Genomic DNA, 27,640 nt, shown 5'->3' on the forward strand with positions numbered 1-27,640 from the left:
AGCTCCCTTCTTGTAGTTACACTAGAGATGTGCCAGAGATGCGCTAGGAACATAAGGAGCAGGAGTAGGCTATTCAGCCCTTCAGGCCTGCTCTGCCATTTAATTAGATCGTGACTGATCTGCACCTCAATTCCATTTACTGCCTTTGCTCCATATTCCTTGATACCATTACCCAACAAAAATCTATCAATCTCAGTCTTGAAACCTCTAATTTTCCTAGCATGCAGTCTTTTGGGAGAGAGAGTGCCAGATTTCTACTACCATTTGTGTGAAAAAGTGCTTCCTGATTTCACTAGTGATGTGCCCAAGTCAGAGGAGAATTTCGGGCCCACTGTGTGGGGGCGATTTTGCCAATGGGGGCACGTTGGAGGCGGGACTGCTGCTTGTCGGGTTTTAGTCCCGCCTCCATCGACTTGTGGCCAACCCACGCTATTTTCCCTTGATTGACCTTGCTAAGCCTGAAAAGCGGGTTTAGCAGGCCAATTAAGGGAAAGCTGGTTACAGAGAATGTCAGCATATGACGTTTCTGTGGTAAACCACTGTTACCGTTCACTATTGTTACACTGTTGTTATCACTGTTTACACTGTTGTTATCGCCACACAAGGTTACCTCTTGCCACGCACACTGCTATACCTGGGCTTACCTCAGCTGACTCCGCCCATGGCTCCGCCTGCTTGCCCAGGTATAAAGGTGACCGCTTGGCTAGTATTCTCCCTTGTTGGAACCGATCGCCCACGAGGGTGGGCTCTGTTATTTAGCCAATAAAAACCTATAGTTACTATCTTAACTCGTCGCTTTTCATGGAATGAATTGATAGGTATATCAATTTTATTGGCTAAATTTTGAAATGAGTGGATCGGAGCAGCCAAACGACCAGCCAAACGGCCAGCTACAACAGCCACAGCAGCCGGCCTGGCTGCGAGCCCTCCGACCGCCGTACCTGGATCTAAACCCACAGGCAGCGAACTCAGCCCTCGACTTCGAACACTGGCTGAGCTGTTTCGAATCCTACCTGGGAGAATCCGGCGTGCCTCTGGGATCCAAACTAAGAGTTCTGACCGCCCAGGTGAGCCCTAAAGTATTTGCATTCATCCGGGACCTTGCTACATACGAGGACGCCCTCAACCTGCTGAAAGAGCAGTACCGGAGCCCTGTAAACTCTATGTATGCCAGACATCTCCTAAGATCCCGCTCGCAACAGCCAGGAGAGTCTGTAGATGAATTTTTACGGGCGCTACAAACACTCGGCAGGGACTGTGACTTTAAAGCTGTAACGGCTGCAGAAAATACTGAAGGGAATATCCGCGATGCCTTCGTGAAAGGCCTTCGGTCCGACTACTCACGGCAAAGACTGCTCGAATCAAAGGACCTCGACTTGAATACAACTGCAGCCTTCGCTCGCTCTCTGGAAGTGGCCCATCGGGACCTCGAGGCGTACTTCAGGTACTGTGCTGCGCGACCCTGGGACTCGGGCCCGACTCCGGCCGCAATTCCCCTCGCACCGCTACCCCCGGGACCCACCACGGCGTCGGTGTCCCGGAATCGATCGGGACCGCCACCCCCGGGACCCGCTGTGGCAGCGGACCTCTGCGATCGGGCCGCCAGCTGCTTCTTCTGTGGCCAGGCGAGACATCAAAGGGCGCGCTGCCCTGCAAGGAACGCGACCTGCTCCGGCTGTAAAAAGAAAGGCCACTTTGTAAACGCCTGCAGGGGGAAAGCCACAGACGCCAGCATTGCCTCAGGTGGGTCGTGGGGGCAGCCATCTTTGATCAAGGCCACAGGCGCCAGCAGTGCCTCATGTGAGTTGTGGGGGCGGCCATCTTCTCCGCCATTTTGTCCAACTTCGTGGGGACCCGCGTCATGGGCGCCGCCATTTTGTTTGCCGCACTCGGCCGCCGTTCTGTCTCCAGACCCGACCACCGTCTCGCCTGCAGACTACAGCAGCTCGCTCAGCCATACACTGGCCTCCGTCATGCTTGACCAAGCTCTCCCGCATCATCTGTCCAAGTCCATGATGGACATCGAAGTAAACGGCCACGCCACGTCCTGCCTATTCGACAGCGGAAGCACAGAGAGTTTTATTCATCCAGACACGGTGAGCTGCTACTCCCTCACTGTCCGGCCAGCGCGCCATCGGATCTCGATGGCGGCGAAGTCCCATTCAACAGACATTAGCGGCTACTGTGTAGTGGCCCTGTTGGTTAGGGGCACGGAATATAAAAATTTTAAACTTCTCGTCCTGCCCCAGCTCTGCGCTGCCGTCCTACTAGGGCTGGATTTCCAATGCCACCTTCAAAGTGTCACTTTGGCTTACGGTGGACCCCTCCCCCCACTCACAGTCTACAACCAGCAAATTTTAAACCGCCCACCGCATACCACCTGCGGCCTCTCCACCCTCAAAGTCCCGCCCCCCTCCTTGTTCGCTAACCTCACCCGTGACTGTAAACCCGTCGCTACCAAGAGCAGGCGGTACAGCGCCGGGGACAGAGCTTTTATTAGCTCTGAGGTGCGACTCCTGAAGGAGGGCATCATCGAGGGGAGCACCAGCCCCTGACGTGCCCAGGTCGTAGTCGTTAAGACCGGCGATAAACACCGCCTGGTCATCGACTACAGCCAAACCATAAACCGGTACACCCAGCTGGACGCATACCCCCTTCCCCGCATATCTGATATGGTCAACCAGATTGCACAGTACCGGGTATTCTCCACCATCGACCTCAAGTCAGCCTATCACCAACTCCCTATCCGCCCTGAGGACCGCCAGTATACCGCCTTCGAGGCGAACGGCCGCCTCTACCACTTCCTTAGGGTTCCCTTCGGCGTCACCAATGGAGTCTCGGTCTTCCAAAGGGAGATGGACCGGATGGTCGACCAGAACGCGCTTCAGGCCACGTTCCCTTATCTAGATAACGTCACCACCTGCGGCCGCGACCAGCAGGACCATGATGTTAATCTGGAGAAATTCCTCCGTACGGCCCAACGGCTGAATCTCACTTACAATAAGGATAAATGTGTGTTTAATACCTCGCGCCTGGCCATCCTCAGCTGCGTAGTAGAGAACGGGGTCATCGGCCCCGACCCCGAAAGAATGCGCCCCCTCATGGAGCTTCCCCTCCCCCACTGTCCAAAGGCGCTGAAGAGAACCCTGGGGCTCTTCGCTTACTATGCCCAATGGGTGCCGAATTATGCGGACAAAGCCAGACCCCTCATGAAGTCCACCTCCTTCCCCCCGACAGCAGAAGCAGGCGCAGCCTTCTCCCTCATAAAAGGAGACATTGCGAAGGCCACAATGCACGCTGTGGATGAGTCCATCCCTTTCCAAGTGGAGAGCGATGCCTCCGACTTCGCCCTAGCGGCAACCCTTAACCAGGCGGGGAGACCTGTGGCCTTCTTCTCAAGGACCCTCCAGGGCCCTGAGATCCGACACTTGTCTGTCGAGAAGGAGGCCCAGGCGATTGTGGAGGCGGTACGACGCTGGAGGCATTACCTGGCAGGCAAACGATTTACCCTCCTCACCGACCAGCGTTCGGTTGCTTTTATGTTTAATAACAAGCTGAAGGGCAAAATCAAGAACGACAAGATCTTGAGGTGGAGAATTGAGCTCTCCACCTACGATTACGATATCTTGTACCGGCCTGGTAAACTCAACGACCCCCCGGATGCTCTATCACGAAGTACTTGCGCAAACGCGCAAGTTGATAGACTACGGACCCTCCACAACGACCTCTGCCACCCCGGGGTCACCAGACTTTACCACTTCATTAAGGCCCGCAACCTGCCCTACTCCATCGAGGACGTCAGGACCATGACCAGGGACTGCCAAACCTGTGCCGAATGCAAACCGCATTTCTATAGGCCGGACAGAGCAAGCCTGATCAAGGCCACCCGCCCCTTCGAGCGCTTGAGCATCGATTTTAAGGGGCCCCTCCCGTCCTCTGACCGTAATGTGTACTTCCTCAACATTATTGACGAGTACTCCCGTTTCCCCTTTGCCATCCCCTGCCCAGACATGACCAGTACCACGGTCATCAAATGCCTGAACGACCTGTTCGCCTTGTTCGGGTTCCCGAACTATATACATAGTGACCGGGGCGCATCCTTCATGAGCGAGGAACTTCGCCAGTTCCTGCTCGCGAGAGTTATTGCTGCGAGCAGGACCACCAGCTACAACCCCCGGGGGAACGGCCAGGTGGAAAGAGAAAACGCGACAGTTTGGAAGGCCGTCCTCTTAGCCCTAAAGTCTAAGGGCCTCCCAATCTCTCGCTGGCAGGAAGTCCTCCCGGCAGCACTCCATTCCATCTGGTCACTGCTTTGCACTGCCATTAACGCCACCCCCCATGAACGAATGTTTGTTTTCCCCAGGAAGTCGACTACGGGAACCTCGCTACCAACATGGCTGACTTCTCCGGGGCCCGTCTTGCTGCGGAAGCACGTGAGGGCCCATAAAACGGACCCCCTGGTCGAGAGGGTGGACCTCCTGCACGCCAACCCCCAGTACGCCTATGTGGCATACCCAGACGGGCGGGAGGACACTGTCTCCTTGCGAGACCTCGCACCCTCGGGCACCCCCGAGATACCACCGTTACCCCCCACCACTCCCCCAAATCCAGCTCCTGTAGACGGCATGCCGGAACCCCAGGAGCCTTCGTCGACCACGCAGACACCAGCATTACCATCGGATACTGCACCACCGCCGCAGCTGCTGCGCCGATCAGAAAGGCTTACGAGGCCTCCTGAGAGACTGACATACACGAACTGGTAGTACACTTCACCCCGCCGGACTCAATTTTAAACAAGGGGTGAATGTGGTAAACCACTGTTACCGTTCACAACCGTTCACTATTGTTACACTGTTGTTATCACTGTTTACACTGTTGTTATCGCCACACAAGGTTACCTCTTGCCACGCACACTGCTATACCTGGGCTTACCTCAGCTGACTCCGCCCATGGCTCCGCCTGCTTGCCCAGGTATAAAGGTGGCCGCTTGGCTAGTATTCTCCCTTGTTGGAACCGATCGCCCACGAGGGTGGGCTCTGTTATTTAGCCAATAAAAACCTATAGTTACTATCTTAACTCGTCGCTTTTCATGGAATGAATTGATAGGTATATCAGTTTCATCTGTCAAAAATTTGAATTGTCATCGTTTGACAGCTTTGAGAAGCTGTCAAACACTGACATTCTTTGTTGTTTGGTGAGTTCTTGTACTCAAGACTCACCAAACCTCTTTTGTGAGCAGAAAGCAGATGGTTGTTGCATCCTGTCATCTCTTGCCATTGAGATGTTGGAGCCTCCGCATCCCCAACGACTGAAGCCTGCAGGAAGAAACAAAGGTAAGGAAACATTTTCTAACACTTTTCACTCACCTCACATACTTACCTCTCCACACTCACCTCCACAGCGCACTTTTGGACCCCTCCGACCCCCACAGACCCACTGCTCGCCTCGCTGACCCTGGCGGGGTTTCCCGACGTCGGGAAGCCCGCACCTCTGCTGGAAAAATGGGGATAATCCTCTTAACTGCCTATTAACTACCTGTTAACAGGCAGTTAAGTGGCTGTAATCCCTTCCCGCCTCCAGGAGACGGGACCCGGCGTGGGTCGGCTACCCGCCTCCTGGGAAGACGGCACGGAGGCGGGTTGAGGGCGGGATGGGTACCCACCCCCAGATTCTGCCATTTTCCCAGCAGTCCCACCTCCAAACCCGCCTCCCCAGGGCTGGCAAGATCGCGCCCTGTATTTCCAGAATTTTCAGATTTTTTTCTTATTATTTCTCCTGAGGCTTATATTTTTGTGCGTAGAATAGAGGGACTACTTTGAATAAGAGCATTCCCTGAGACGTTCCTTTCCTTTACGGGTGGTTATATATGCAGTTTTATTCCTGTACAACAAACACCCACTGATCGTACAATCACAACTGATACTCCTATCAAGAATTCCACTGCAGTTCAACATCCATGTAAATAAAGGACACAAGAACGTCATCAAACATGTTCTGAAGCTTCAAGGAAATTGTATTAATTGGATTGCACTCATCTAACAATTTAATCACTGCCTCACAGAAGTCCAGTGGATAAACTATAGAGTGGCCTGAGAAAAGGCTTTATCCAGGATTTGAATTGCATTAAAACAACAAAATCAGATAATAAAACCGCCAATATAAAAGTTGCCACACTATAACTTTGTGTAAGTAGAGCCAATAGGATGCAAAGGGATTTATTTTCAGCCTTTGTAGCTTTTTCTATTGAGGATACTTCTGTTGCGTCCTGCAGCTCTGCTGCTTTTTAAGTAGAACTGCACAAATTTAGATTTTTGCCACTATGCATAATTGTACGCAGTTGCTAGACGCTGTATAATTAACCTGTCAATGTGATTACTTCACACAGCATGACACCACATGTACATACAGCTGTACTCTGGCAACGAGAATTTAAATTACAAAGCCATGGATGCAAGGCATCCATTTTCCACAGACCGCTGCCTGATGGACGTCACGATGATGGCTGAAACACTGCTGACAAACACTCTGGTTACTTGCCAGCCCTGGTTCGTAACCTTAATTGTGCTGCTGGTGCTGCAGATATAATAGAAAATAATAGTACAGCAAGATATGAAAATGCCATAGCAACTAGAACGATTTAACTGTGTAAATTTACTCAAAGCTTTACCCAATGTTCTGTTACTCTTACTTCTTTGAAACATACAGATAACAGACTTCTCCACCGGGCTCTTCCTGCATCTATCTTTGGTCACTGCTGGACGGAGATAAATATCCATTGTGTGAGTTTGGCTTTTTATAATAATTAATATTTATATTGCAATATCAAAATGATTAAATCAAACTTGAGCTGAAACATAAGCTTAAATAAGACAAAAATGTTATTCTTCAATGTTCTCCCTTTCCCTGGGTCGTGTTATGCATGTTTGGAAAACAGGTGGGAGAAGGTAATCACGCTGAGCGGATCGTCCGCCTGCTATAGAACTTGTCTGTTTTTATTCCATTGAAATCAATGCGATGAACATCGGGCAGGTTTTACAATCGGCTGGGATCAGCTCTGTCTGAATATTGCCCATGCAGTGCAGACAAATGTTTATCCCATGGCATCGTGAACTCTATCCATCCTGTATTTAAAAAATCACTTTTATCATATATTTGAAGATTTTGCTGGAAATTGTCAGCTTTTTTTTGTTAGTCAATTCTCTCGCCTCCTCTCCTTTTTACCTGTCAAAAGGTGCTGATTCTTACTGAGGTGCAGTTCCACGGCACTGAGCTCTCTTCAGTGTCTCATCCATGTGGTCATTCTTTATGTATGAGGCCAGACGATGAGAATCAGCAAGCTAATTGTCCATAGGAGATTAGAGCCAAGCCCAATCCTGGATCCAGCTAACATCCACACATCTGGAATTTTTGGTAGGATCAATGGGGAGCAACTCAATATTTCTTGATCTGTGTATCTCACATCCAGCTTTCTTCCCAACTGTGTGCTTTAGCCCAAATCTCAGAAGAGCATTCCCTCTACACCAATTTAACAGCCTGCAGACCAGCATCCATGTGGAATGAGTGAGACTGCCAATTAGATGTGTTTTCGTGTTATGGGCCCACACTCAATAGGAATTGGATTAACTGGGAGCCAGGAGGCTTTCACCCAATCATTCTAGGGCGGACTTGAATCTGGATCCAAAATGCCTGCACTACTTGCAATCACAAAAACATCTGTGACATATGTCTGCACCATGGCTAGTGACTCGAGCACAAAAGACAGCTATTTTACACACAGAATAACATGCTTGGCTCCCCAATGATTCAACTTATAAAATAGTGTGTAGCAGAGCCACACAGACTAGGAAGATCCCAAGTGTGTCTCCTGGTCTACCTATGCTGAATGAGCTGATCTCAGTAAGGGCAGGTAGGAGCACTACTATTCATCTGGGCATTTTTTGGGACAGGGAAGGAAAAATTAGCCAGAGGCCCTGCAGCTGAAGGCTTCTGTGTTGTAAGTACACAGTGGATGGCAGATGAGGAGAGGTTTGGGCTCAGCTGTGATGACTTCCCCATGGTTGAACACCCTGCCAACACTCAGTACCAAGAGTCATGCATGCAGAATGTCCACATGTTGAAGTACGGAAGAGCATGCAGCACCTGTGTGTGTCACTAGGGAATCAATGCCTTCTGGGGAGGAGGAGGAGGTGGAGGAGAGAAAATTGGCAGGAAAACAAATACCATTCAAATCACAACAACTGACTGAATAAAAATCTGCAGCAAAATAGCAGCTTTTCCATTAGATCGTATTGCATGCTTCCACCAGGAATACCTTGCCTTTCTACATCAGTAAATTCTTGGGGGGAAAAGAGGGGGGTAATGGGGTGCAAAGCAACTAGCTCCCGGGCGCATCGCCGCCAACACCTCCCGTGAAATGCAGCAGGAGGTTAGCGGTGGCGGTAACCGTTAGCGCCATGCGGCGCTGTGCCACCGGCGATGATGTCATCGCCATGCGCAGCACCCCGCTCGCGATCTTTGGTAGCGGCCCCGACTTACCGCCGGACACTATGTCTGACGGGGTCAGGGGGGCCCACCTGCGGCCGGGGCGGTGCTAATTAAAGGTGAGGTGCCGGGCGGCCATTTTTGTTGCAGGCCGCCTGCCAGCACCTGCCCCTGTTGCTGTCCCCGGCTTCCTCTTCAGCCCCCTCGCAGAGCCTGGCACTTCTCGAGTGCCGGGCTCTTTTGCCGGCACTCCGATCCCTGGTGGCCCAGCTGGACCCGGGTCGTGCTGCGCAAGGCTCCTCCCCTTTAAGAAGGGGAGGAAGGCCTGCAGTACTGTGGCGCTGTGGCACATAGTGCCGTGATAGAAACATAGACGATAGGAGCAGGAGTAGGCCCTTCGAGCCTGCTCCGCCATTCAATGCGATCATGGCTGATCATCCAAATTCAGTACCCTGTCCCTGCTTTCTCCCCATACCCCTTGATCCCTTTAGCCTCAAGAAATATATCCAACTCTTTTTTGAATATATTTAATGATGAACTGGCCTCCACCGCCCTCTGTGGCAGAGAATTCCACAGGTTCACCACTCTCTGGGTGAAGAAATTCCTCCTCATCTCAGTCCTAAATGGCTTACCCCTTATCCTTAGACTGTGACCCCTGGTTCTGGACTCCCCCGCCATCAGCCCAAGAGGGAGGCGGGGCGCTTCCAGTGGTGCCCTGCGTCCCTCTTCGGGCGCTACCGATGAATTTCGGCCACGGGGTGCTAATTTTTTTGGGGCGGCGAAGTTAGCGCCCCATAGGGGGCAATCCTCAATTTTTCCCCCTTGTTCTTTTTCCTTCCACACTTTAAATCTGCCTAAAACTATTATGTATAAAATTCACAGGATATAAATATATAGCATGCAACTCCTGGCTAGGATTTACATTATTTATTTACCATATATAAGAGAACGCAACTGGCACAACCAACCTATTACTTAACATTTGATAGTTGTGTGTGGAAGAGTATAAGCAGCCAGTTTTGTTAGTACAGTTAAGGGAATTGTATTCCCATTTATGAACTCACTTTTCCTGGGACATTGCAAACCAGTATTCTTCAGATTTGTTCTGGCCCATTTCCTGAGGTGTAGTCACTCCGAACTGAAGCGAATTTGTCCTTTTCATGGGAAATCTGACCTTCAGGCATAAAAACATCAATCGACATTTGTCTTCACTGTCTTTAGAATGATACAAGTCTGCAATGAAAAATCATTTTTTATAATTATTCAATTAGTTTATACAATTAAGTATTGATTAAGTAGGGATGGAAGGGAAAGAAACACACAATGGTACTTTAGACCACTAATGCACTGTGTTTCCTTTGCAAACATCTTTTGAACATTTAAACATAAATTTGCAATACTAATTACCCTATTGATCAACTACATTGAAAGCACAGTGTCAGCCCATAGGGAAAGTAGTAGGGGCAACTATGGCAACAGCTTTAACACCAATCACATCACACTGATACAATCAAAACTAGCAGCTGTTACAGATAGGGCTTTTCATTTAAATGACCTAACAATCATTCCTGTAAGTAGAAACCGTCCTTGATGATCTGGCGTCTATGTCTTTTGCTTTCTGCTTTCCACATACAGTGTAGCCCAGATCTAACAATTGCAGTAACTGACATATTAGAATTTGTATGCGATTTCTACCACTTAATCAGTTTATTGGATGGCAGAAAATAGCACAGGGCAAACCAGATTCCAAACTAGGGGCCTGTGTCAAGGCTATCGGGGGGCGGGGGGATATGACGAGGAGGGCTGGCTGAGAACAAGAGCCACGGGTGTAGCCCCTCATAGCCAGGGGTGCGTTATGGGGTGATCTGAGCACAGCGCAGGGAGAGGGGGATATTTGAATCCCCGCTGATTTCTCCAAGTGAACATTGGACCTATCAAAACTACTTCTGGTGCCACAGTAATCGGTTACTAGGCACCAGAATCGGCTCTGGTAGGTCTGGTGTCCATTTCTAGAATTCGGCAGGGTTTCAAACATCCCGTGGTGAGATTGCCCTATCATGCGAGCCTGCATCAGTTATAGTGAAAGACATCAATATTATCTCCTGATTGCTGCATGAAAGAAGGTATTCTTGAAGCAGTCGGCTATTCGAGATGCACAATCCCTACATGACTGAAGGCAGGGTGAGTATTTTAAGCAGCTCTCAGTTTTTCCCCAGAATTTGCAACCAATGCCTCTGGACTATTGAGAGAGAAAAAGAGGCAGGTTTTTATTTAAAGTTCCTGATTCAGTAACGCTTGCTGAAGATGCATGTGTGTGTGTGGATGTCTGGTGAAAACAGGATCAGGCTCGTCTGCAATGCCCCTCATCACTGAGTTGCTTGTCAATATTCACCGCCCAGGCTCACACAGGAAGGATGGCCACTAGGCAAGGTACTGGAGAGCCCCTAGAGAGCTGTATCCCAGCATTAGTCACTGCCTTCAGGAAAGGAAAATAGAAAGTTAACAGAAATAAAATACTGGCTGTCAACAAAGGGTCTACAAGAAATATATAAACACAATTTTAAAGGATGAGAACACTGTGACAATCAATCTTTTATCTGGTCAAGATAGAACTGGATGTAATAATGTGCGACTGTTAATATAAGGGTGTCTGAGTTACTGGTTCACAGTTGAAAGGGCCATTGGGTGGGATATGTGTTGGTGTAGGAGTTACGGGGATCGGGTGGGATATGTTTCGGTGCAGGCTCGATGGGCCGAAATGGCCTCTATCTGCACTGTGGGGTTTCTGTGATTCTGTGATTTACTGTTATTTTGTTTGGAGAAAATGCTGGGTAAGAATATTTTTTATTTTTGTGTATAGACGGGTTACAATTCCCACTTTAGTCATGGAACAAAAGTCAATAGAATGTTGAATTACACAGGCAAGAGAGTAGAATACAAGTTAGAAAAAGTTGTGGTCAAATTGTATGATGCTCTGGTCAGACTAAATATTGAGTACTAGTGTCTAAATCTGGTTGCTGAGGCACTAAGAGACATTCAAGTGCTGGAGGTAGTGTAGAAAAGAGCCATGAGAGTGATTCCTGGTGTCAAACGTCTGAGTTATCAAGAAAGACTGGAGAAACTTGCCTGGAACAGACACCTCTGAGAAGTGATTTTATACAGGTAGACAAGATAAGTCCCTTGCTTTTTGTAGTGTACATTAATGATTTAGATATGAATGTAGGAGGTATGATCAGTAAGTTCGCAGATGACACGAAAATTGGTGGAATGGTAAATAGCGAGGAGGGAAGCCTCAGGCTACAGGACGATATAGACGGGTTGATCAGATGGGCAGAACAGTGGCAAATGGAATTTAACCCTGAAAAGTGTGAGGTGATGCATTTTGGAAGGACTAACTAGGCAAGGGAATACACAATGAATGGTAGGACCCTAGGAAGGGCAGAGGATCAGAGGGACCTTGGTGTGCATGTACATAGACCCCTGAAGACAGCAGGACAGGTAGATAAGGTGGTTAAAAAGGCATATGGGATACTTGCCTTCATTAGCCGAGGCATAGAATATAAGAGCAGGGAGGTTATGATGGAGCTGTACAAAATGCTAGTTAGGCCACAGCTGGAATACTGTGTGCAGTTCTGATCGCCACACTACAGGAAGGATGTGATTGCATTGGAGAGGGTGCAGAGGAGATTCACCAGGATGTTACCTGGGCTGGAGCGCTTCAGCTATGAAGAGAGACTGGACAGGCTGGGGTTGTTTTCCTTAGTAGAGGGGTCAATAACCAGGGGGCATTGTTTCAAGGTAAGGGGTAGGAGGTTTAGAGGGGATTTGAGGAAAAACAGTTCCCATGGATTGGAGGGTAGCTAATGTTACCCCACTATTCAAAAAAGGTGGTAGAGAGAAAACGGGGAATTATAGACCGGTAAGCCTGACATCAGTAGTGGGGAAAATGCTAGAGTCCATTATAAAAGATGTAATAGCAGAGCACTTGGAAAACAGTGACAGGATCGGACAAAGTCAACATGAATTTACAAAAGGTAAATCGTGCTTGACTAATCTACTGGAATTTTTTGAGGATGTAACTGGTAGAATAGATAAGGGAGAACCAGTGGATGTGGTGTATTTGGACTTTCAGAAGGCTTTCGATAAGGTCTCGCATAAGAGATTAGCATGTAAAGTTAAGGCACATGGGATTGGGGGCAAGGTACTGACTTGGATAGAGAACTGGTTGGCAGACAGGAAGCAAAGAGTTGGAATAAACAGGTCTTTTTCCGAGTGGCAGGCAGTGACTAGTGGGGTACCGCAGGGATCGGTCCTAGGACCCCAGCTATTCACTATATATATTAATGATCTAGACAAGGGAACTAGATGTAATATCTCCAGGTTTGCAGACGAGACAAAGCTGGGTGGGAGTGTGTGCTGTGAGGAGGATGCCGAGAAACTCCAGTATGATTTAGACAGGTTGGGTAATTGAGCAGATGCATGGCAGATGCAATATAATGTGGATAAATGCGAGGTTATCCACTTTGGTGGCAAAAACAGGAAGGCAGATTATTATCTGAACGGCAATAGATTGGGAGAAGGGGAAGTGCAACGAGACCTGGGTGTCCTTGTGCACCAGTCGCTGAAGGTAAGCATGAAGGTGCAGCAGGCGGTTAAGAAGGCAAATGGTATGTTGGCCTTCGTAGCGAGAGGGTTTGAGTACAGGAACAAGGATGTCTTGCTGCAGTTGTACAGGGCCTTGGTGAGACCACACCTTGAGTATTGTGTGCAGTTTTGGTCGCCTTATCTGAGGAAGGATGTTCTTGCCATGGAGGGAGTGCAGCGAAGATTCACCAGACTGATACCTGGGATAGCAGGAATGACGTATGAGGAGAGATTGGGTCGATTGGGCTTATACTCGCTGGAGTTTAGAAGAATGAGAGGGGATCTCATTGAAACTTATAAAATTCTAACAGGACTAGACAGACTAGATGCAGGAAGGATGTTCCTGATGGCGGGGGAGTCCAAAACCAGGGGTCACAGTCTAAAGATAAGGGGTAAGCCATTTAGGACAGAGATGAGGAGGAATTTCTTCACCCAGAGAGTGGTAAACCTGTGGAATTCTCTACCACAGAAGGCAGTTGAGGCCAAGTCATTAAATATATTCAAGAAGGAGTTAGATATATTTCTTAAGGCTAAAGGGATCAAGGGATATGGGGAGAAGGCAGGGACAGGGTACTGAGTTTGGATGATCAGCCATGAGCTCATTGAATGGCGGAGCAGGCTCGAGGGGCCGAATGGCCTACTCCTGCTCCTATCTTCTATGTTTCTATGTTTCACCCAGAGGGTGGTTGGAATCTGGAACTCATTGCCTGAAAGGGTGGTAGAGGCAGGAACCCTCACAACATTCAAGAAGCATTTAGATGAGCACTTGAAACGCCATAGCATACAAGTCTACGGACCAAGTGCTGGAAAATGGGATTAGAATAGACAGGGCTTGGTGTCCGGCGCAGACACGATGGGCTGAAGGGCCTCTTTGTGTGCTGTATAACTCTATAGGGCTGGATTTTGTCACTGGGGTGGGCTGGGGTCGTTTAATCTACTTTTCGTGTTAGCCACCCGATTCTAAATCGACGTGGGAGAATGATACGATTTTCACATAATTGGGCAATTGAGTTCCAGCGTGTGGGAACCCATGGCCCAATGAGTTTTTTCAGTCTGAAACTCTCCTCCGATGACGTCATCATTGCTGCTGCATTTAAGGTCTGCAACAAGCCTTGCTTCTTCTGCAGACTGCCAACCTTTTGGCCTTTCATGTTAGAGGGACCTGGAGGCAGAATGACCAGCGAGAGACCTAAGTCTGCTCCCAGGTTTGATGAAGTTGCCCTGCAAGCTTTAGTGGAGGGAGCAAGAGTCAATAAAGAGGTGCTCTTCCCTTCTTCAGGGAGGAAGAAGCCTCCCCAGCAGACCAAGGCTGTGTGGATCCAGGTGGCCCAGGAGGTCAACTCTTTGTCGATAACCCGCAGAACCTGGCTTCAGTGCAGGAAGAGGTTTTATGACCTTCTGCGCACTGGAAAAGTGAGTATGAATTTCCCATCACCCTCAATCTGGTCCCCATTGCCTCTCCTCACCAGCACTCAGCTTTAGCAATCTCTTCCTCCACATCCCACTTGACACTGACATCCCTGCACCCTTACCCATTCCCTCTCTCTCTTTGGTCACATTCACCTAACTATTCGACTATGCAGCCCTCACACTCCCTATCACTCTGATGCTATGAAAACAATTACAACACACAGGGAGGGCCCTTGGTCTTGCCACCTCACTCCATCTTTGTCTCCTTCTAAGCATCTATGCTATGGATTCTCTACACTCACTCCTTCATTCTCACTCAAACTCCATTTGTCTCCCTCATTGCGGGAAAAGAGAGCTCACAATAAGCGGGAAAGAGCGAGGACAGGAGGAGGGCCACCCTCAGTAGCCCAGCTTACCCCCTGGGAGGATGCGGTCCTGGAGATCGTGGGAGTGGAGGACGATGCGCAAGTGGGGGACGGACAGACAGGTGCATCACAGCAAGCTGGTGACAGAATAGTTTTCCATCTCTCTCATTGACATTGCATGAGTCGCTGATAATGATTCTGAAGCTCTAACAGATGGACTTATGATCATCTGCAATATGCAATGTGCATGTAACCTTGGCATCACATCTCTGACTCTTTTCTTTACTCCCCCACAGGACCATCGCAAGCACCCGTCCCCACTAGCCAGGAGGAAGAGCCTGAGCATCCAGGCTCCTCAGAGGAAGCTGCAACCTCTGAGGGCGCAGCGTCAGCAGAATTCAGCGCACCCAGCACCAGCGCAGACACTCACACCTCGGTGGGACCTTCGCGAGATAGTGCAGTGTTGTCACCTGGTGTATCACAGCTCACAAGTGAGCATCAGCAGATTGTGCAGACAGGGACAGCAGTGGAGCGTCCTAGTCGGAGGGCGCAGGACTCTGCCAGCTCGGTTCAGCTGCATGTCGACCCTCTGCCTCTGGGTCCATCCACAAGATCAGCGGTGCTGGAACTCCAGGAACAGATGCAGGAGTCTCTGGCAGGTTTTGTCTCCAGGGTCGCTGCGAGTGTGGAGCGAATGGAGGAGTCCACAGCGAACATGAGCAGAGCCTTTGTGGAGTCATTGGCACATGAATGCATCACCATGGAAAGGATGACAACCTCCATGGAGGTGATAAGTCGCCAGAGTGCAGAAAACATGGTGAGTGTTCTGAATAGAATGACATCTCTGGAGGAGCGATGGTCATCTATTGAACAGAGAAACTAGACCTTCATGGAAGTCCTTCTGAGTAGGACTGCCAGTGGAGATATGGGTCCCCATGGCCCCCCTGATGTGTAGCAAGGTGCTCTCAAGCCACTTGCAAACGCTGAGGGGGACCTGACTCATGAGAGGGAAGTTGGTGGCAGACATCAAGGAAGTGGGGGCTCCTCTCCAAGCGCTCACACTTCCATGCCACTGCAGAGCCCTCGGTCAGAGCCCCACCAGAGTCCCCACCCAACTGAGATCGGCGTCTCAACCCCTTCACAGCCACAGGAGCAGCAGACTGTTGGCGAGCTCTCACAGCTTCGCAACCCCAGAGGACGCCCGCCAAAGGTGTCGAGACAGGAGCAGCAAGAAACTGAGCAAGGGGCCTCCGCATCTGCTGAAGCCACAGGGGAAGCACCACATAGGAGCACACGTAAGAGAAAGATACTGCACAAATAGTCACAAGGGTAGTCACTTGGGTGAAATTTGATGTTTAATGTTAAAAAGCCATCAGATGGTTACTGTAAATAAAAAATCTGATGGCTACTGCTGCAGTTGTGGCATGTGTCATTTCGCTAATGGGACTTCCACATTGAGGGCTTAGGATTACTTGCAATTGTCAGTATGGTGGTCAAATTGTTAGGAATCCGCTGGTTCTTGGCCATTGTCAAAGCTCTGGTAAGAAGCTGCGAGGCAAAAGTGCTTGATTAGCTAGGCTAAGCAAATCTGGTCAAGATGAGTGCGTTCGTTGCATCCCGGGCAGCAATGTTCTTGTGTACTGCTGCTGCTGGTTGATGGGCCTCTGCAAGATGTTCGTTTTCGCTCTCCTCCTCCTCCTCATCTGACGAGGATATGTGAGGAGCCACTTGATCCTCAGGAATCTGCAAGCCACGACGCTGTGCCATGTTGTGAAGTGCACAGCAAACCACGATGATTCTGGAGACCCTGGCTGCTGAGTACTGCAGGGCTCCACCTGATCTATCCAGGCATCTGAAGCGCATCTTCAGCAAACCGATGGTTTGCTCGATTATGGATCTGGTGGAAATGTGGCTGGAGTTGTAGCTCTCCTCAGCTTTGTTGGATGGGCTCCTCAACGGCGTCATTAGCCACGTCTTCAGGGGATAGCCCTTGTCTGCAAGTAGCCATCTGTTAAGTTGGTCTGGCGGACTGAATAGCGGAGGCACACTAGACTGGCACAGTATGAAGGAGTCATGGCAACTGCCAGGGTACCTGGCACAAACATGCAAAATTTCCTTCTTGTGGTCACACACCAGCTGAACGTTGAGGGAGTGGAAGCCCTTGCGGGTGACAAAAATACCTGGATTGCGATGGGGTGCCTTAAGGGCCACATGTGTGCAGTCAACGAGGCCATGCACCCTTGGAAAACCTGTCAGATTAGCTAATCCAACCGCACGCGCCGTGACACTTGCTTGTTCCTTGGTGAAATGGATGTGATTGTGCGCGATGGCAAAGAGGGCATCGGTTACCTGCGTGATGCAAGTGTGTGCGGCCACCTGGGAGATGCCGCTGATGTCTGCTGTTGATACCTGGAATGAGCCGGAGGCAAAAAAGTTGAGTGCGGTGGTGACTTTGACGGCCACTGGTAAGAGGTGTCCACCTGGTCCTCTGGGCTCCAGGTCTTGTTGCAGCATTGCGCAGATGTCACCCACTACCTCTCGCGAACGTCGGAGCTGCCTTTGGCACTGCTGCTCAGACATGTTGAGGTAGCTGACCCTGTGTCTGTAGACCCTGTTTGGGGGGTATCTCCTGCGCTGACGGGCTTCCATGCGCTGGTCCCTTCTGACCTGTGCAGCTTCAGGTGGGTGAGCAGCAGCTTGGCGCTCCTGTTGTTGCTGCTGATGTTGTTGCTGCTGTTGTTCATAGAAACATAGAAGATAGGAGCAGGAGTAGGCCATTCGGCCCCTCGAGCCTGCTCCACCATTCAATGCGATCATGGCTGATCATCCAAATTCAGTACCGTCCCTGCTTTCTCCCCATATCCCTTGATCCCTTTAGCCTTAAGAAATATATCCAAACGATAAGTTCATGGTTCTGCTGGTGCTGTGGCTGGTCTTCGTCCTCATCTAATGTCCAGAAGGGAAGGAAATAAATGGCTCCCATGCTTCTGGTATATGCCTCAGTTGAGGAAGCGCTCAGTGAAGGTGGCGAGAGGGGTTTCCCAGGAGGTCACACTGGAGATGGGTGTCGGGCTCCAAACTTCCACAGCTGTGGTTATGCCTTGTAAAAGTTCCCCCAGACCTGAGACTACAAAGTCCTGCCACCTGCAAATGATGGCTGATCAAATATCCTATTTAATGGTGGAGCTGCAGCTAATAGTCAGCAATCTAATTGTGCTCCCGCCAGGTTTCACCGTCGTGTTTCAGAGCAGCCGTGCTTCACGTGGGAAAAGGGTTAAAATCACAAAGACCTTTCAAAATGGGATAATAGAGGCAATTTAGTGCTTGTTAAGGGCCTTAAGGGCCTATCCCGCCTCTTGGAGGTGGGACGGAGACGGGAGCAGTAAACACGATTTCTTGAAAATTGCTTGGAGATGGGGTTAGGCCCGCCCGCCACTTTTTGCAATTTTAACACCCCACACGCCTCCATTCCCGCCTCCACGGCCCTGGGAAATTCGAGCCCTATGACTCTAATTAAGGGAATGGAAAAGGCAAGTCCAAAGTATTACTTTAAATGAAGTTATGAGAGTAGGACGAGAAGACTCATCACACAGAGATGGTCGCCATATTATAAAAAGGATATACAGGAAACTCTCGATTTACCGGCACCTAAATAACCGGAAATCTCTGTTAACCGGCAAAATTCAGGAGTATGTTCAGCTAAGTTTTACTTCATATTAGTGGCAGTTCCTGGATCTGTGGCTGTGTAACTGGGGTTCGTGCACTTGTTGCTAAGCAACAGGGACGCTTGGTCTGTGGCCGGAGTTCCTGCACATGTTGCTAAGCAACAGGGAAGCCTGGATTTGTTGCTGTGTACGGAGCTCTCGTAACTTTTAACTATACCTCTCTGTAATCCGGACTTTTTGATAAACCGGCACCACGCCGGTCCCGGATAATGAAGAGTTTCCTGTAGAGGTACTGGAGAGGGTGCAGAGAAGATTTACAAGGATGATACCAGAAATGCAAGGGTATACATATCAGGAAAGAATGAACAGGCTGGGTCTCCTCTCTTAAAAAGCGAAGGCTGAGGGGTGACCTAATAGAGGTCTTTAAAGGTTTTGATAGAGTAGATACAGCGAGAGTGTGGAAGAGCATAACTAGAGGTCATCAATATAAGATAGTCACCAAGAAATCAAATAGGGAATTCAGAAGAAACTTCTTTACCCAGAGAGTGGTGAGAATGTGGAACTCGCTACCACAGGGAGTGGTTGAAGCGAATAGTATAGATGCATTTAAGGGGAGGCTAGACAAGCATATGAGGGAGAAGGGAATAGAGGGTTATGCTTAGATCGAGTTAGATGAGGAAAGACAGGAGGAGGCTCGAGTGGAGCATAAACGCCGGCATGGATTGGTTGGGCCGAATGGCCTGTTTCTGTGCTGTATATCCTATGTAATCCTATGTAGAGTGATTAATGTGTAGTATAGGCTACCAGGTAGAGTTGTGGAGGCAAAAACCCATGAAACATTTAAGAACCAATTGGATACTGCAATGGATACACTTTAGATGGGCCGAATGGACTTACTCAACAATAACTATCTTGTGCTCTTATGCATAAGTAAAGAAAGACCATGCATTTATATTGCACCTTTCACAACCTCAAGACATCCAAAAGCGCTTTATAGCTAATGAAGTACTTTTGAAGTGTAGGCACTGTTGTAATGTAGGATATAAAGTATACTATTGCAAAACACTGCGGATGCTGAAAATCTGAAACAATAACAGAAAATGCTGGAAACACTCAGCAGGTCAGGCAGCATCGTGGAGAGAGAAACAGAGATGGGCTAGATTTTCGGGGAGCCGTCAGGCGGGGTTTCAGGCGTGTGGGGGGGGAAATCCCAAATTTGGGGGTCCCGACACCGTCCCGCCCAAAACCCCGCCCCACGTAAGTTTCAGGGGCGGCGGGTACCCGCCCTGCACTGGGACCCGCCGAAACCAGGCGGGAAGGGATTAGTGCCAATTAACTGCCTGTTAACAGGCAGTTTTTAGCCTAATCCCTATTTTGAGGGGTTTCATGTGGGTTTCCCGACGGCTCCAAACCACGCCAGGTAGAGCAGGCGGGCCGTCGGGTTGAAGGAGTTGGAGGGGTCGTGATGTCGGCGCTCAGGTGAGTGATGGGTGCATGAGTGCAAAGGTAAGTGTGTTTGGTGTGTCTAAAGTGTGTAAAGAACTTTTACTTACCTGTACTTACCTTAACAGCCTTTCTTCCTGTAGCCGTCGGGAGTGCATCACTCAGCCGGAACTTAAAGCTGAATGGCTGTGATCTGTCAAAAGTGACAGCCTTCAGCTTTGAGTGCCAGTAAGAGTTCTAACTGAGTCTGTGCAGAATGACTCATGGTAGAACTCAGACTGTCAGTGTTTCACAGCCTCAAACAGCTGTCAAACACTGATATTTCATCTGTCAAGAACTCTTGACAGATGAAATTTCAGTCTGTGACGTCACCTGTTGCCGGGTGGCCCTTAATTGGCCTGCTGAGCGGGCTCAACAAGGTCAATCAAGGGAAAATCGCGCGGATTGGCTGGATGTCGAAGTAGGCAGGTCAAAAACCCAAAAGGGGAAGTCCCGCCTTCTTCCCGACAGGTTCGGCAAAATCTACCCCAACGTTTCAGGTCGATGACCCTTTGTCAGGACTGAAACGTTAACTCTGTTTTTCTCTCCACGATGCTGCCTGACCATATAAAGTATACTGTTCATCTGTGTAGCTAAAATAGAGGTAATTTTCCAAGCAAAGGTATAATTGAATTAAATTTTGACAATGTGAAGAAATCCAGGGGAGTTAAAATGGGAGGATTAGTGGTTTGGCTTGAATTGAATGGTGGTAATATTGCAAAACTGTCCACGGTGCTTTTGTGTTCAATAGTTTGAAAATTCCCTCACCTCCCCGAGAAATTTGCTTTACTAGTTGAATAATAAAATCTGTTAATGATGGAATAACCATAAAATTCCATAATATTTTGAGGATATAAGTCTGTGGAATTATGCCATTAAGAAAGGGGAGTTAAAACAAAGATCACACTGATACCCTAAACAAACAAGGAATCAATGGCCCGTATATTCCGATGCCTATGGGTGTGTATGAGCTGTGTACACACCCGTAGGGACATCGGAAATGCCGGTTTCAGACATGCGAAGCGCATGCGCTGAAAACCGGCATTTCCGATATGTCAAGCATGCTCTTGACAGATCGGACGCCTGTCCCGGAGAAGGGCCTCTGCGGGGGGAGAGTTCCGCTTTCTGCCCACTGAAAACCCTTAGAAATCTTGCGCCTGGTAAAAGCGCAAGGCCTGCTTTTATCAGCATAAGAGTTTAAAAAAAGTTTTTAAAAAATATTTTTTTCCCACTCATTTATCATTTAAAAATACTTTTAAAAAACCGCATGCGCCCCTGGGATACGTGGGCCCTGCGCATTTCGACTGTGGAGAGGCCCAGGGTCGGAAGTGTCTGGACCTCGGGAGCCCTCAGGTAAGTGCATAGATGTTTTTTACGATAGGAGGCATCTGCACGCAGGAAGCCTCCTATCGGAAATTACGAGCCATTATATTGAAACTGGAGCACGGCTGCTCTTGGTAAAGGAGTAGTTAGGTGTGGAAGTGGAATATTATCAGAGTAAACTATTGCCCCCTCCCTCACCAACCAACTGGGTGGTGTTTAAAAGTTTCAATCTTGTAGGAGACATTTAAAATGCAAATATAATCCCTCTCCTGCAGGGTTCTGTGATATACCTGGCTTAGAAAGATTCTGACCAGCATCCACAAAGTGGTTCACTGACCAGTTCAATGCTGTTGTGGGTGAAGTCCAGAAATGGGGGCAGGGTGGGGGAAATTAATGTGAAATATATCTCTTGGTGTAAATTGGGAAGGGGCAGAGAGGAGTATTACATTGAAACATTACCTTTCCTTTAAACTCTGATTCTTACATTTTGGCCATTATCTCATTAATGGAATGTCTGACGACAATCATTGTTGAATTATAATTACTGCACAAAAAACTATCACTGATTACCTCGATATCCAAACCAAAGGTCCCAACATGCTTACACAATTGGAAACCAATTACAGTACTTGGTTTAAAAAGGACTATAAAAATTGCCTTTGGTCTTTACTAACAGACTGAAAGAAGGTCTTGATGTAATTATAGATGAATCATGATCCGGCTATGTGAAAGGAAGGTTGTTACTAATAAGCTAATGCTGCTGTTTGACCTTGTGCACTACAACGATTTAACTAAATAATGTTCTGTGTTTTTGATAGATCTCTATCAGCCATTCAGTGTTAATGAATAGTACTTTATATTGAAGCGATTTGGGAATAATTATCTGCAAGTGGATTAGAAACGACGTTGTTGTTGTCTGACGGGCCATCACCTCCTTTTTGTTTTTGGAGCACAGAGCACCCCTGCCCTCTCCCCCACCCGTATCACAGCCATAGTTCAACTAGTGCTCAGGATTAACCTTGTCTATTCTATTTAGTAGTTGCACTGCCAGTGCACACTCAAAAAATGTTAGTAGCATTGGCTGTATCAATGGGGCGGATGAATGTTTCACCCCATCCTGATCCTCCCCTTCCCCCAAATGCCCTCCAGAGGAATTTCTGGGCTCAGAACTCAGCTTTGCTCCATGTAGGCTGTGTTAAAATTTATGAGTTCACAAAACACTGCTGAATTTCCTACATTACAACAATAACTACACTTCAAAAGTATATAATTGGCTATAAGGCACTTTGAGATGTCCTGAGGTCGTGAAAGGTGCTATATAAATGAAAATTCTATCTTTTTATTTTGTATTCATTACTGCCTGACACATGTTAGCTACCTTTTATCTTGCCAATGTTTTAGTTCGGATTTGGAGAGACTGGCATTCATGGACTAACTCTGGGCGTTAGTCAACTAAATCATGTTCCCTTATTGCGGAGGCAGACTTGTAGATGAAAGTTTCTCATAGATTTATCTGCAGTTTAAGGGAGCTGGATTTAGTATTGTAAACAGTGAGAGCCAGGTTATGGACTGCAGTCTCCTGGAATCAGAGCTAAAACGCTGCCAATATAAAAGCAGTTTATAGCTCTGGAGTATTGGCTGCAGCTTGACGCAGAGATAAAACCAGTCAAGGACAATAATCATAAGGCCCATCAACCTAAACCTTCTTTTAATGATGGATTAATTCCCATTTGGATTAGTACATGAGTGACTCTGGTCACTGTTCTATTGGTATTGATGATTGTGGCTTTCCTATTTACATCGTACTGTGTAGAAAGGACTGATGATGATGGACTTTGCCTGGACAGCGCTGAACTATATTATATGCCTGTACCCCTTTGCAGACAGGGGAAATCAAAGCTGTTTGCAAATATCCCCTAAATGGACATATAGGGCTTGATCATCAGTAGTGTAAAACTGTGATTTGCTGACATCACTCATACCTACAAGGCCAGAACTATAGAATATGGGAGGCCAGAGTATCGACTGGGCTTTAGGATGTTGGTCTTTCTGATAACTGACTACTGTTCAACTAATCTAAGAATTGGTGTGAAAAAAATGGGACTATGACGTCGATTATTTGATTAACAAAAGTGCATGAGGGTAAATTTACAGATTCCACTCTGCCAGCAGAGAGTTACACTTGAAGGGAGCTTGGTCAGAGGTGAGGTTTCAACACTGTCGTGCTTATGTATGCCCCATGCTCCCTTTTGAGGGTGGTTCCCTCACTATTATCGTGAGATTGGTGAATTTACTGTAGAGTCTTCTCCATAGCCTGGTAGATTAAGGTATTGTTAAGTGTATTGTTAAACGCTACAAACCGCAGAGCCCTCGATTCAATTCCTGGGCTGCTTTGGAGTTTCCAATTATAGAAAAGAATTGACTGTCCTCTCCACTTTTTTTTTGAATGCCAGTCAGTCAAGCCCTGTATGTCCATTTAAGGGACATTATTTGCACACAGCTTTGATTTCCCCTGTCTGCAGAGGGGTACAGGCATGTAGTATAGTTCAGTGCTGTCCACTCACTATGCTCTAAAAGCAGGTATTAATGTTGAATAGTTCCTGCAGTATAAATGCACCATTAGAAGAAAATTGTGTGTTTGTGTGAATGTTCTCTAACTGTTGATTAAAAAGTCTTTTCTCTGGATGTCGCAACCTCTGCTTAAACATTCAGTTCAAAGACTGTTTCTGTTAGCAGTTATAACGTTGATAAAAATGTATTATTTTAAGAAATCTGAGATAAAACCCGTAAGAAAATATTTGCTTTGTATAGCCCTGTGTTCATGGTTACTGATTAAGGAGATATTAGCTGATTAAAAGACAGTGTGATTGGATCAGAAACTATAGAATGCTTAATCTCATGTAGTAATTGTGTTATCAAATGTACTAAAATATTGTTAAATCAATTATCAATATATAATATTGATGTTGTTTCTTTCATACCTGGTGCAGATAAGTTTTCCAATATTACATAAATCATGTTTTGTTGCTAAAAGTAGCATATAACTGAGTCATACCAAACAGGAAGGTCCCGGTTTGATCTTTGATCAGCGTGAGTTAGCTGATTTCAGCAGGGGGCAGCTGTATCGGCACTACAATTGGTTTCAGCGTCCCCGAGGTACAGATAGCAACATTTTCTAGGGTTCCTGCTCCTGTTTGCTATCTAGTGATGCCTGCTGGAAGCACACATGTGGATGTTCAGTGAGGACAGGTTCAGGTTTGACTGCGATACCCATCCCCACTTGGGACAACAGGTTGAGCAAGACAGAGAACTTTGCAATCAAATTAGGAGAACAACAGAACACTGTTGGAGCATTTTAACTATTCTTGCATGAAGTGGTCTGCTCTGGGACTGCCAATTTCAGAGGGCGACAAGATTGAATTAGTTATTGACAGGAGAGTAGGGAAGTATAAAAATAGTTGTGGATATCAAGCCAGTATTAGGAATGCTAAAAGGACATCAGAAAAAAGGATTATGGACAACGTAGTAGTGATGGGAAGGATCTTTTGCAGTTACATTAGAAGTCAGAAAACAATTAGCACTAAATCATAGAGACATGAAAGCTCCCGTGTTTAATCTCCAGTCCGTGCTAAATTGGCTGCTCTCAGTCAGGCAGCAGATGAAGTGTGACAATCGGTCTCAGCACTCCTGGCAGGAGCTGGGTAAAATCAGACACGCTTCCTGCTTCCAGTCATTATCCATTGATTGCTGCTGGAAAGGGCATGAGTGAGGACAGAATTATGCTTGGCTGTGATGCCTTTCATGGGAGAAATGGACTGGCAACTTTCACATGGGGAATGGTCACTTGGGGAAGGAGGGCTGTTAAAGCCTATTGAACCAGCAAGAGTTGGCATGTTTGGGAGAGGAGGGGAGAATGGAAGGGAAACATTAGAAGAAAAAATACATTTTATTTTAGTAAGTTGAACACCAGGTTGATTGCAGTTTTCCAATTGATATATTGCTGTACTCTTATTTTAAGGATGTGTTGAATTTTCCTTTTCAAATAATGATCAAAGTCCAACTTTGCCTTTAACATAGAAACATAAATATAGAAGATAGGAATAGGCCATTTGGCCCCTCGAGCCTGCTCCACCATTCAATGCGACCATGGCTGATCATCCAAATTCAGTACCCTGTCCCTGCTTTCTCCCCATATTCCTTGATCCCTTTAGCCTTAAGAAATATATCTAACTCCTTCTTGAATATATTTAATGAATTGGCTTCCACTGCCTTCTGTGGTAGAGAATTCCACAGGTTCACCACTCTCTGGGTGAAGAAATTCCTCCTCATCTCTGTACTAAATGGCTTACCCCTTATCCTTAGACTGTGACCCCTGGTTCTGGACTCCCCGGTCATCGGGAACATCCTTCCTGCATCTAGTCTGTCTAGTCCTGTTAGAATTTTATACGTTTCAATGAGATCCCCTCTCATTCTTCTAAACTCCAGCGAGTATAAGCCCAATCGACCCAATCTCTCCTCATACGTCATTCCTGCCATCCCAGGTATCAGTCTGGTGAATCTTCACTGCACTCCCTCCATGGCAAGAACATCCTTCCTCAGATAAGGCGACCAAAACTGCACACAATACTCAAGGTGTGATCTCACCAAGGCCCTGTACAACTGCAGCAAGACATCCTTGTTCCTGTACTCGAACCCTCTCGCTACGAAGGCCAGCATACCATTTGCCTTCTTAACCGCCTGCTGCACCTGCATGCTTACCTTCAGCGACTGGTGCACAAGGACATCCAGATCTCGTTGCACTTCCCCTTCTCCCAATCTATTGCCGTTCAGATAATAATCTGCCTTCCTGTTTTTGCACCAAAGTGGATAACCTCGCATTTATCCACATTATACTGCATCTGCCATGCTTCTGCTCAACCACCCAATCTGTCCAAATCATACTGGAGTTTCTCGGCATCCTCCTCACAGCACACATGCCCACCCAGCTTTGTGTCGTCTGCAAACTTGGAGATATTACATCTAGTTCCCTCGTCTAGATCATTAATATATATTGTGAATAGCTGGGGTCCTAGGACCGATCCCCGCGGTACCCCACTAGTCACTGCCTGCCACTTGGAAAAAGAGCCGTTTATTCCAACTCTTTGCTTCCTGTCTGCCAATCAGTTCTCTATCCAAGTCAGTACCTTGCCCCCAATCCCATGTGCCTTAACTTTACACACTAATCTCTTATGCGGGACCTTATCGAAAGCCTTCTGAAAGTCCAAATATACCACATCCACTGGTTCTCCCTTATCTATTCTACCAGTTACATCCTCAAAAAATTCCAGTAGATTAGTCAAGCACGATTTACCTTTTGTAAATCCATGTTGACTTTGTCCGATCCTGTCACTGTTTTCCAAGTGCTCTGTTATTACATCTTTTATAATGGACTCTAGCATTTTCCCCACTACCGATGTCAGACTTGCTGGTCTATAATTCCCCGTTTTCTCTCTACCACCTTTTTTGAATAGTGGGGTAACATTAGCTACCCTCCAATTCATGGGAACTGTTCCAGAGTCTATCGAATTTTGGAAGATGACCAGCAATGCATCTACTATTTCTAGGGCCACTTCCTTAAGTACCCTAGGATGTAGATTATCAGGCCCTGGGGATTTAAATACCATCGATGAGGTGCAAGTGTTCTTCAGATGCCATTTCCCCAGTTTTCTTTTATTAATGAAGGGAGAGAGCACTTCCACCACTAGTGTAATACTGAAATAAATTTCTCCAAGGCCAGAAGTGGTTTCGCTCAGTAAGTGGTAAACATTCACACTGAAGTTGAGCTTCTACTGCAAAGATGAAATGATAAGCAGGAATTAATGTTCGAACACATTGGAAGAGTGTTACGTTAATGCAGTTACTCCTGTTAATTGAGCAGCTTTATTGCTGGTTCATTAGCTAGTCTTTCAATGTCATGATGTGCGAGTTGGAAACTTAAGAAGTCAACCTTTATGTGCTAGCAGTCCAAGGTTAATTATCATTTTCAAATATTCCATTCTCCCATTTAAAGTAATTTTTTTAAATGCCTAATCATTTTAATGCTTTCAAAATGTCATTTCTCCTTTATGAAGTCTGTTATCTCATTTCTAGTCGGTCTAATTGCTTTAATAATAGTGCTATTCTCATGAACTGCTAAAATCTCAATCAGTACAGTAATGGGAAAGTAAAAAGATTAAATTTTTCAGGATTATAGCTTGTTGACACATCTTTGGCTAATTTAAGTCTCTTATG

General features: G+C 47.3%; 1 protein-coding gene across 8 annotated transcripts in view; it reads right to left on the reverse strand.

The window, feature by feature from the left end:
• The window catches only part of LOC147103481 (nuclear receptor coactivator 7), a 432,740-nt gene that overhangs the window by 41,532 nt on the left and 363,568 nt on the right, over window positions 1–27,640 (reverse strand). For all 8 annotated transcript variants that reach the window (XM_085963105.1, XM_085963103.1, XM_085963107.1 and 5 more), the window contains one exon: window positions 9,546–9,714. In XM_085963105.1, coding sequence (XP_085819231.1) covers window positions 9,546–9,714 — 169 coding nt within the window. The remainder of the gene's footprint in view (window positions 1–9,545; window positions 9,715–27,640) is intronic.

This window comes from Somniosus microcephalus, chromosome 20, assembly GCF_052327205.1.
Source record: "Somniosus microcephalus isolate GS21.2 chromosome 20, FLI_Smic_1.0, whole genome shotgun sequence".
Classification (NCBI taxonomy): Eukaryota; Metazoa; Chordata; class Chondrichthyes; order Squaliformes; family Somniosidae; genus Somniosus; species Somniosus microcephalus.